The sequence below is a fragment of the Myiozetetes cayanensis genome, unplaced genomic scaffold, assembly GCF_022539395.1.
Source record: "Myiozetetes cayanensis isolate MyiCay16 unplaced genomic scaffold, myiCay2020 scf7, whole genome shotgun sequence".
NCBI lineage: Eukaryota > Metazoa > Chordata > Aves > Passeriformes > Tyrannidae > Myiozetetes > Myiozetetes cayanensis.
Window position 1 is genome coordinate 20,094,644 of NW_026087964.1, and position 12,364 is coordinate 20,107,007.

A 12,364-nucleotide genomic window follows, 5' to 3' on the forward strand; every position below is an offset into this window, starting at 1 on the left:
AGTAAAGTTTAGCTTTGGCTTTAGGGGTTATTTATAACGTATGTTTGAGTGAAAGGGTAAATCTTGATGAGCAGACATTAATGATCTCTGATTAAGATTATATACTTTCTAGATCAACTCAAATGCCTAAGACATTTGTTACCAAATTTTTATTACTACCATTGTTACTAAAAATACATTCTGATTTTGTCTCTAATTCTGAATTAGTGGTATTTATTGCTACTATCTCTGGATACCTGTATATTATTTTAAATAATAATATTTTAAACTTTAATGCTACCCTGGCATTACCCTGGTTCTCCTTTTTTTCCTTGGATTAGCACAGGAATCCCTAATGAGGGATCTGAGTTCCTGCTGAGGTGGTGCTCAGCATTTTGTGGTCTGATTCTGGAGGAAGAAAAGTGCCGCACTCCACGGGAACAGCGAGGAAGCAGCAGGTCTCTGCTACTCCTACATGCTGCCTTGGATCCATTGCAGCATATTCCTTCCTCAGAGCAGCTCTGGGTTCAACTCTGCCAAGATACAGAACTAGAAAATAGACTGAAAATTCCAAAGCAGTAGGATTTGATCTAAAACGAAGCAACATAATCAGTATATTTGGCCTCTGTCATCACTTTTCTTACTGTACTATTTCTAACTCCTTAGGTTGCATAACTACTTCAAACAGCAAAAGGCAGAGACATCCATGTTGGTCATCAAAGTATCTTAGAAACTGCTTGTAATTTGTTCTGACTTGCTTGAGATACATACAGAAGACAAGTGTCCATTAGAAAAGTTAGAATTTATGTTTTAAAACTTACACAGGTGACACACTATTTTTATTGATACTTAGTTATAGATGATTTCCAATTAGCTTAGAAATTGATAGGTTGTTGCAGTGAAAGACAAAGACAGAAGTTTACTAATGATTGCTATTTATTTTGTTAAGTCAATAAAAAGTGCATAGTACAAGCCCTTTATCCCAATCCAAGTACTCAGTAAAAGATTACTAGGAAACCGCAAATGGCACAGATGATTTTTTGTTTGGCATAATTCAGATATTTTAAACCACCGATTTACATTAAGTACATGACATCATCACTCTTCCTTTTTCAATCATGAATATTACAAGGCTAAGTGATCTGCAGACAATACATGAATACATATGATTTCTCATTTCAGAGTATAATAATTGTGTTAAGCAGACTCTAAAAATACTATTGTTTTAACAAAGTTCTAAGCTAAGGTATAATTGTAAACTTCCCTCCATATTTCCCAAGCTGCTAAAACTTGCATCTTTTACTAACCAAGCTTAAAACCATCATTACAGAACTGATCGTATTTTGGAGCTTTTCATACCACTAATCTCTTCCACACTTCTCAAAATTTACCATAAACATCTGTAACCATGATACAATTATTTAATCACAAATTACATAACTAAAGGCCAGATTTCTGCCACCCTTACTAAAGCTGCTACTAGTACTTTATCTCAGAGTAGTCCCACAAACTTCAGTGCAACTACTTGATGAGTAAGGCACCATTTAACACAAATAAGAGTGGCAAAATACAGTCCTACTGTTAGTTACTTTTATTTTAATTAAGAGTGGTGATCTGCAGGTTTTATCTTGAAGATAGTATCTGAATTTAAAAGGCATATGTTTTGATGTGGGATAGTGGCCTGGATCTTTAGTAAAACACTTTACAATAAAATATTACCAATTTTTTTCTTTTACATAGAAAATTTTAAAATAGCAATTTACATGAGGAAAGCATACATGTATAAAATCACTGGGACAATTACTTAGAGGAATCAAGCAAAGATAGTTCATTAACAGGTAAAACACAACATTCCTCTGAACAGAAAGTTCAGTTGCCAGGATCTTAGAGCTGGATGCACAGGGTGAGTTTTATACATACATACACAGACATTTAAGTAAAGGGAGACTGATCCTCACAAGCGAGGAGCATTTCCTGTAAATCTCACCAACTTGCAAACAGGATGAGGAGTGGTGCTCTGTCTGAATAGAAGCATGTTTCAGTTGGCTTTTTAATCAATTGGAAGCTTGTTTTATGCCTCCAATAGTGAAGAATTCTGGCCAAAAATCCTTGGAGAAAAGGTCACTGTTGGAGATTATATATGTTTCCTTGTTGGTTCAACAAAATGATGCTGTATTACTTGCTCTGTTCAAAATAGTATCCCAAACATAAATGTACATGGAAGGCAAAAAGCAAGCACAGACAAGAGTGCTTGTCCCAGTGACATCTTTACACAGTGTTTGTGGCCTGTACACCATTAGACATAATAGGACAAATTCTCTCAGCTTCTCTGCTGCGGATCCATTACTTTACATGGCACTGCACTGATGTCAAAGAGAGCACCTGGCCCGATCTTTTTTTTTTTAATTAATTTTTTATATGTGCTCCTATGTTTAGGAGCACACTATTTCACAGAAATTCAAAGGTCAATTACACCAAATCACAGAAGCCTTTCTTCAAGTCTACACTGTACCTTTACCAGGAGGCTTAGCTGGCCCACCATTTACCCTGAGGAGGAAAACCCTGTATCTGTCAACCAAGGGATCTGGTGCAAGATTTTTTTAGAGCCTGTTAATACAAACCTTGTTGCATTTTAACAGTTAGTCCCTTCAGCTCCATAACTAAAGTCCTCATGGAATAAAGGTTTGTAGAGTAAGGCTTTGAATTCCCATATGTCTGTTCTACTGACCTTTAAGGAAAGAAGCTTCATGTTGGTAACATAAAAATGTTCTTTACATTATTTTCATCAATTTTTCAAATTGAACAAGAAAAATATACAGTGTCACTTTTCTGTACATCTTTAAAATGATTTTAAATTAATGTACATAAAAAAAGTCATTCCCACTTGCTACAATGGGAGATGTGCACAGGTGTGTGCACAGCCACACATACACACACATAAACATACCACACACACACACAAACATTAGAGGGAAAAGACATGCCATATGTGGTCACCTGCAAGTTTGTTATTCTACAATTACAACTAGTAGGTAAGGATGAAATGTTAAGAATTACTGACAACATACAGGTGAAAAAACCTGAATAATTCAGTACATATTGTATACCAAAAGCTGGTAACCTTGGTAACTTCTTGGTATGATTTCATCCTGTCCAATATACATTACATCATGGCTAAAAACTTGTTAAGGTACTAATTATTAAAAGACTATATCAGGACAAAAAATTCTACCAAGTTCTTCTTACTAGATTTCTCTTTTCATAAAGTCTATAAGTAAACACATCTGGTTTTAGAATATCTTTTTTGACAACATATTGAATAAGACATATATATGAACAAGACTAAATTAATTTTCTTTTTTGGTGGTATAATCTTCTGTGTGAAGTTCCCAATATACAGGTCAAAGCTTTGATAGTGGCAATTGTCACATTCACTTATGTGTGCACACACACAGAGATTATAATTCTACTGGACAATCTGTGCTTTTGACAACAACCCTGAAAACTATGTTAGTGGTCCAAAGACCAGACTAAAAGTTGCTCTGAACCCAGGGCAAATATAAAATAATTTCTATTTTTCACCACATAACTAAGTTAATGCTTCCAACCATAATATAACTCTCAAAAGCATACTGGAGAAGAAATATGAATTAATCGGAAGAAAGGTCAGTAACCCTTCATTATTATAGATGCACTGGGATTTTCTTTTTCTTTCAATGAATATCAGAAATCACATCAAAGAAATTAAGATCACTGTAACAGAAAGAGACTGAGTGGAATGTCCATAGTAACATTAACAACCAAAAAACCCCTGCAATGCCTTATCATTATTCAAATTACAATCTACTAGGAATTGTAATAACATACAAAGCAAAAATTAACTTAAAATTGAAGTTGCTAAAAGCAGTTCATGAAGATTACTGCTGAATGATAAGTCTGCTCTATATAAATGAGTAAAGAAAACAGTATCGAATGGGTTTTAGGAGTAATCTGGTCACTTCGTTCATTTGGTCATGCAAGGTTTTAGTGCTGAACTTTTCCAATACTGAATGCTCTAGTCCACTGGTGGGGCTGGTGGTTCTTGTCCCTTGGGGGAAGAAAGGAGGAAAAGAAAGAAAAAAGCAGGTACAGAATTAGAAACAGTGTTTCACATAAGAGGATTTAGCAATAAAAGAACTCAGAAGTGTTACACTGTGCTTTCTTTTATGATCTTTCAGTGTGTCTTTAAATATTTAGAGTGAAGGAGCATCAAAGAACTATACTGTTTCCTGCATCAACAGGGATTTTTCTAAAGATCACCTTCTCAGTTTTATGCTGTAATTTTGTTTCCTGACTTCTCTTAAAGCTGTGATTGTCCCCTCGCACATAAGAAGGTAGTTCCAATCAGGGATAGACGGTGTCCAGAGGACATTATGAGAACATTATGATCCACACTTAGTCACTCATGCCTGCTCCATCCCATGGCAGGCCTCACACTTGGCCTTCGTGATTCTACTTTCACTTTGGTTTTACTCCTTTTCATTTCTAATGGAGCTCCAAGAAAATACAAGAGGAAAAAACAGAAGAAAAAAATTAATTACTGTTATAGAATCTCCCTTGAAGATGCACTTACATTATGTTGGCTGGTTGGTTTTCCAGCTGTGTTTGATCCTCTTAGATTATTCGGTCTCAGTAAGAACAAGACAAGTGCAATCACCACCCATGCCATCATTATCATGGCAAAGCTGATGCCACTGTCACTGGACGAGTTTGGTCCTGGCACTACAGACGAGAAAAACTCAAGTTATAACACAGAGTGACAGCAGAGCTCTTTTCACCAAACGAAAACAAAAATGCACTCTAAGTCTCAGAAAAAAACTCTGAAGTACTTTTCAATTGAGTTTTCTGATTAGTCCCTCATTTTCACTTTGAGATAGTAATTCTTCATTAGCCTTACAGTGTTCTTTTATCACATTTCTTATTCATTTGAAAACAGAATTTACTACATAAGACTTCACTGGTGTTTTCAGAATCATCATGAATATTTCCTAGTTCATATTAACTACTAGTGACCTGGACATGACAAATGCATACTTTGTGTTTAAGAAATCAAACTTGATGCAAAATATATTTATGTGGGAAAAACCCCATATTTATGTTGGTCTTTGTTTTTTGCCTCAAACAATTGAAAGAATGACTAAAGAGATGAGAGCTTAGACTCCATTGTTAGGCCCCACACAGAGGACATTCTAATTCTACAAGCAGGGAGCAAAGTAATGGTTATCAATTTGTTGACTGCTGTAAGTTATTTCTTGAGAGTTTGTTTGAACAAGTGTCAGCGTCAATATGCCAGATCTCCATGACTGATCATCCAGCTCATGTGGCACTTCTGTTAGCATCGAGAAAAACGTATCTGCCAGGAAGGGGAAAAGTGCTGTAGAGATACATTAAAAAGTGAAGCCCAGAAAGTTCCCTCAGGCTGGAAATGGGTAATTAGTCTTTTTGGCAAATCAACAGTTCTTGCAAATACCTGTACATTTTAAAACAACTTTTCTCCTCTGAAACATAATTTCAAATAATAAAACAGTAATTAATGTTGTCAGCTGAAGTGTAAACCAATGTACAGTTAATTACCTATGGTGCTTACATGGATCTTTATCACAGTACGTAAAGTTCTAACAGCTTCATTAATGATCTAGATGATCAATTAATGCAGAGCAATAAATAGAGAGCTATAATGAATAACCTTCAGAAAGAGAAGAGCTGTACTATTTTGTTACCCAAGTTGAAAACTTTAATATCCAGAAAACTCCCCAGAGACACTAGTATCTGTCAGATTTTTCAGTTGTCTCAACTTGTGTGGATCATCTCACTATGGAGTTAAGTCTGGATTCAGTATTGGCTGGAAGTTGTTCTTATTTAACATTTACTAGATGACTTACACCCAGTGAGCTTCTGGAGTCATTTCCTTGAAGGCTGATGCTGAGACCACAGAACCACCCTCATCACCGCCCTACTGGGTAGCATTTCCAACAGAGGCTCTGCTGTGGAAATGGTTTGTTCCTAACACAGCAGAGGGGCACTGTGAGGAAGCTCACAGCAGTGCCATTGACCACACTGCTCTCCTGGGAATAAGGTCACATGAGCTGGGGCTGTTGGACTGATGTCCTTTACTGACACCACATGCATTTAAAAATTGACGTCAAAGAAGAAAAAACCCCATGTATTATAGAAGTTCATGCTTCTCACAACACAAACACTACCATTAACATGTATGAGCAAATGAAACTGCTCTTGCCTTTTCAGTGTCCAAAATATAGACATTTCAAAACCTGAGAAGTTGCTAATGTAGAGGACTTCTATGATTAGAAGTACATGCAATTACAAGTGACAACTGTTTTGATGATCTCAGTGAATAAAGGGCATTGTATATGAGAAGGCACAGTGCAGAGAAAATAAGTAAGAATGCTACAGCCTTTGATTCATTGAAGTCTTATACATAATTGATTCAGAAAGCATATGGAATTGTGAAAGTAAGGGTTTAGACCTGCAGTCTTGTTGAGCAGAACATTATTGTATATTCATATTTTAAATCTTGAATGACCTTTATATATGAAATCCAGGAAACTAGTATATACTTTGGCATGAAAAGAACAACTGCTTTAATCTGGGGCTTCCAGACAACATTAACAGCCACCCTGAGACCACCTTCAGCAACAAGTAAGAAAGCCTTAAGTACCTGCTTTGGCATACATATACATAGTCCAGTAGAAATTTCACAGATTTCACAGAATATTCTGAGTTGGAAAAGACCCACAAGGATCATCAAACCTAACCCTCACACGAATCGCCCCTAGAGGGATTGAACCCACAACCTTGGTGATCTTAACACCATGCTCTAACCAGCCTGAGCTAAACTCAGTGTTTGGTGGAACACTGAAAATTAAGCCCATCTGCTAGTCAGGATTTCCCATAAAAAGCAGAGAAACAGGGACTAGTTAGACTGCCTTCTGGAATTTTTTCTGAACCTTAGGGCACTTAGGGTCTGTGGTTAAACAAAAGTTGGGGTTTTAAACAAAAGTTGGACCCAAGCACATGCTGCTGGGTCAACTCATGTTGCAGGTCAGGGAAGGGAGCAGAAGGAACCACAGAGGGAAACCACAGGCATTCATGCAAGACACAGTTTCTTCCAGCCTGCACTGCAATATGGTTTGGATGGAACTAAATGCACTGAAACATTCTGAACTAAGTTAAGCAAGACAACTGCTGATCTAACAGTATTACCTAGTCAAGGCACGCCAGATACTGAAACAGCCACAAGACTGTTTACACTATTCAAGAACCGTTAAACTCACATCTCTCACAAATGACCACGTGCTTTAATAAGGATGTGGGGTATTTCAGAATCTGTTCCTTTAATGTCTTAAGGAAATGAGGATAAGCAAAGTTTCATATAGCTGGGGTGAATCACACTTTCCAAAGCTTTGTGTCCCCAGTCAAGAGAACAGATAAGAAGCTGTTTCAGATACCGGGAGCAGTTTGAAGACAACAATCTTTTGCTACAAAGACCTCCATCCTGGAGATCACAAAATAATCAGATAAGGCCATCTTATGGATAAAGAACAGTTGAGCGAAGCTGAAACCAAGCAGGATGGAATTCATGCTGATGGTCAGAAGAAAAAAAAATATTTTTTTAATAGTTCACAGCCACAGTGATTTTAATGGATGTTCTTTGTAAGATGATTTAGAAGTGGTTTTTTGATTCCCTGAAGAATAACGGTTATCGTCTAAGAGCACCAGTGGATGGTATTTTCTGACAGACAGAAGATTGTCCTGTTCTGAGATGAATGTTCCTGCTACCACCCATTTTGATGGATGGATCTGGTTATTAACCTCCAATGCCCAGGAGACACCCACTAGTACAGAACGTAGCAGTACATATTCTCATGTCACTGAGTGACGTGAAACACAGTCTCTAACCTACCTTTCCATACAACATTGAAACAAGCCCAAGATCTTTATTTTTAGAGTATCTGGTCCCCTGGGCTCAGTATACATATAAACCCACACACTTTTGAATGAGCCTGTGCCCCTGCGGTTACCTGGAATTTTATTTTTTTTTACACCACGGCTGAATTACTTCTGTGCAGGAGAAAGCTTTATTAGGAGCTGTTCTGAGATTATGGGATCAACTCCCACGGGAGTTAATGACTATGGTGGATCCTATCTGTTGCTCAATGTATGAGATATAGTTCTTGGACTTGCTTTTTCCTACAGAAAGAGAGACTAGGCCACCTAAATGAGTCTTCTCTCAGGGAAAATTGGGAAGGTTGCATTGTAAAGAAAAAGAGAAGAGACTGTATTTCTACTACTGTAAAAGTATATTCCATGTGGTGTTTTTTGTCTGCCCTCTCATGGTAGAAATATCTCCTTTTGGATCTTTTTACTGTTTAACATCTGCATGTGGAAAGGCAAAAGTGTGCTCTCTGACTTGTGTCTTCCTCTTTTCATGGTGTTTTAAGCATGGCCTGTTCTGTGAAAGAAGGGTAAGAAACTGTATGAAGAGAGGTATCTTACAAATGAATCATCAGGGAAAACAAAGAGCTTGTGGGATCTTCAGCAGATAATGCCAGCAAGCTGACACTCTCAAAGGCAGGGATAAGGAACCTGAAGAAAGCCAAAAAGGACTTGAGCAGAGAAAAGGAGAAGGGAATTACCGGAAAAGGGAGGGAAGAGCTGGCAGATGTTTCGTGCTGTTAGGTTAGCTGCTGTGACTCCCCTAGATGAGTACAACTCAAGATGAATCATAGATATGTATTCATTTTAAATTACATAGAAATTTGGAAGCAGAGTAGACAACATTCAAGGAAGTCATCTCTGACCACATTACAAGCTAGCAGAGCACTGAGAACAGTGTTGAAAATACGAATATGGTAAATCGAGATCACGACATCTGGGAATTGCTAGAACACAGAAAAAACTCAGGCAGTAGCCCCTCATTTCCTTTGACATAGAAGGCTGACTGTGAAGGGCCATGAGCCATCACAGCAGATCAGTACCAGCTGGGATCCTCCCTGGGCTGGATGAACCGCTGATGTTGCAACTGCCACACACGTCAGAGGACTTCCATACTCCACTTGCATTAGACAGAATTCAGAAAAGAATTATCACTCTAATTCTTCACTTCAAGGGAAACTGTAAGATCTTCAGATTTGCTGAGCATAAACACTCCCAACAGAATACTGAATGTGTTGCCTATTCAAAACTTACAGCCTTTTTTTAATGCAAGGCAGCCACTGAAACTGAGGGAACAGTCACCAGACTGATACAAACTGTAATGTCACAGCAGATATTCTGATGGAGAATCAGCAGAGGAACAGCCATCAAGCAGAGTGCCCAAGTGCTTATTGAAATGGTGCTCACATCTTTCCGTATGCTTCCAAAAGCAGCGGTCCTGACTTCGGCAGGAAACTCTCTGCAGGGCAGTCACTATGCCATAATGGTGCTAACAACCATAAATAAGAATTTATAGATAACATAAAAATGTGAATGAGGAAGCCCTGGTACTACTGCTTTGGTATGGCTCCAAAAATCTCAAAAAGAACTGAAATCAAGGGTTGAAAAAACAAAGCATACTCAGGAAGAATCAACTGAGGTATTTCTGAGAACTTCCAGCTGGTAGCAACATCATAACACATGACACTGCTGTGACACTGGCTGAACCCCAGCCCTGACGTCTCCCAAAACAAAACCACATAGATCTGATCAGTTATTCCACAACCTTGTAATTTAAGAATCTGTATGACAACATTCCCAGCTGCGCTTCCAAAAGGAAGACCAAATCCTGCAAATGAGCAAATGGGTGGGAATGAAACAAGCTTCTTCATGTCGAAGTTCTGAAATGAGGAATCAAAGTCAGCATGTAACAGGAAATGGAGCTGTGGGACTTAGGGAAAAAGAGACCCACCTCAAACATAAGCTCATCACTGTACAGCTCATCAGAACAGGATGAAGCAATGGACAGAAGACTGGCCCAGAATTCTTTTAATCTGTCTCTGAAAACATCTCTAGAAGCTTCTCCAGGCTCAATTTGTTTATTTTTGCCTTTGACTCCCAAGGGTCTTACAGACTGGTGCAAGAACAGAATCACAGAAGCATCACAAAATAATCTAACAAACAGGCAGGCAGTACCATTGCATCAGCAGAAAAATACCTTTGCTGGAACTAAATTTAAGGCAATATAATAACATAGGAGAGGATTTACTCTATAATTTTTGCTTTGGTTTTTGAAACAAACCACTGGTTAGGAACAATTGCTGTCAAATTGCTTGCATCTGCACAGTCATTGCAAGGATCTCTTTCAGGATGGAAAGCTATTTGTCGCAAACCATTCAAATTTCCACTGTACTACAGCTTGGTAACATGAAAGCTGTCCCACAAGCTTTGTGCCCACACATATCAGAACTTACTAATTTATACAGTCTTTCGTCTAAGAGCTTCATAAATATTGATGAGACACAAGACTCCCAAGGCTCAAGTGAGAATGACCTACCATTGCTTGATTTTGACTGTGGACTAAAGCTAAGAAAGCTGCACAGCCTGTCTATGTCTACTTCCAATATAAAAAATATTCTGTCTCGTCATCTGCTCCTTTCCCTCTCCTACATGTCTTTGATTAAAAAAAAAAAAAAGACATAGAGAAGTCTAAGGTTTGAGAGACTAAAAAATCTGGCCTTGGACAGGTGCGTCTGGAAGAAAAGGGGTGCTGGAAGTCACAGACTGCATAACTTGGAAAGCCCATAAAGAAAAAGTAAACCAGTAGTACTGTACAGCACCTGGGCCCCACTGTCTTTTTTCCGGGTTTTACATGGGACAGCTCATAGTTTTCTCCCCTCAGCCCAGCACGGCAATGGGTCTGCAGCTGTTTCACACTGGGAGGGCACAGAGCAAGTCCGAGTTAGATGTTCATCGCTAAACAGGTTTCACACGGGAGTGAAGAGGGAGGAACAAGGAGCGAATAAAGGCATGCTCTCTTCCCAGGATCCTGGAAACTTTGCCTGCACTGCTCCTAGACCTGCAGGAGACACTGGCACCAGCAGCTCTGGCTTCCAGGAACACTGCTCAGGTGCTCACTGCTCCCTTAGCATTACAGTAGTCCTCATGCAAGCTAATTAAGTGAGTTCATATGCTCAATTGGTAAAGCAATATAGGAAAAACAGATCCACTTCATTTTTATTTATAAACATTTGGCAATGTTCTCTCTAGATCATGGAAAGTGTAAACACAGTGCATCAGGGTAAGCTTTCATTACTGCATAACCTCTGATCAGCTATGCTTCACTGCAGATGCTAGTAACATTTGACTGTCCCACTGTTTGGGAGAGGTTTTTTGATGTATTTCGCAGCAAATTCCAAGGAATTGCACATCTCAGTCCTCTGTTTCATTAGCTACACAGCCACCAAGTCAACAGAAATGCAGTCCCAGTGCATGTCGCCCTATGAGTCAGAGCCGGTGGGGGAACTCCTCTTCACAGAGGAGTAGAGGGTTCACAGCACTGACAGTAAATCACCCAGCTGTGATCTAGCTGTGAACACGTGTATTTGGGACAGGGTCTGTGCTCAATATCCAGTCTTCACTGGTTAGGCTGCTATGGCTGTAAGGAGGACAAATAAAACCCCCTCCAAATTTTCCCCTATCATTCCCCAGATCATCCTATTTGGAGGCTAATGGTAAGATTCAGTAATGCTTGGGACCTGATTAATGACTGTACTGGCATATCAGCACCTCCAGGCTTCTCACCAATGCTGTTTCCACACAGTGCTTCCAGTGTATGGAAGTCCACCCGCACCACAGATTCTCAGAAATTACCTTCCCAACATATGAATTTTATTACCATAGTATTTGTTCTAATGTATATGTTCCTATAACATTAAATCAACTGTTGCATTTTAAAGACCTGTCAGACTGTATTTTAATTACTGCTGTTTATTTTACCTCCATGCACCTAATCGGAACAGTTACTCACATTCCTGAAGGCATTCTGTGTCTGTGCAGTATGACTGGGATTGTCTCAGCTGAAACAGAGAAAAAGAAAGGCATGATACTTAGCAATGAGCCTTGGTCAGCTTTTACCGAAATCGTGATTTAATATAATGTCAGAGCACAAGTTCAGGATAAGGAAGATTTTAACTGATCCTTTATTGGATCACATGTGGATTGTGGTATGAGAAGAATTCCAGATATGGAGATGGGTTTCTGAACACTACTTATATAATACCTTTAAATCAGCCAACTACAGTGTTATTGCTTCTGCACAAGTTTCAGCCACTGAATAACTATCAAAACTCAAGTTAAAAAATCTATAGTGATATAGACATTATTATATACAGGTATACTCTCCACACAT

At 38.6% G+C, this 12,364-nt stretch overlaps 1 protein-coding gene across 3 annotated transcripts in view; it reads right to left on the bottom strand.

Moving 5' to 3' along the window:
• Positions 1 to 897: 897 nt before the first annotated feature.
• Positions 898 to 12,364, bottom strand: part of SMIM14 (small integral membrane protein 14) — a 49,735-nt gene continuing 38,268 nt past the window's right edge. For all 3 annotated transcript variants that reach the window (XM_050337591.1, XM_050337590.1, XM_050337592.1), the window contains exons 3-5: positions 11,984 to 12,032; positions 4,592 to 4,740; positions 898 to 4,066 (exon numbers count right to left, since the gene is read on the bottom strand). In XM_050337591.1, coding sequence (XP_050193548.1) covers positions 4,034 to 4,066; positions 4,592 to 4,740; positions 11,984 to 12,032 — 231 coding nt within the window. In that variant the 3' untranslated portion in view covers positions 898 to 4,033. The remainder of the gene's footprint in view (positions 4,067 to 4,591; positions 4,741 to 11,983; positions 12,033 to 12,364) is intronic.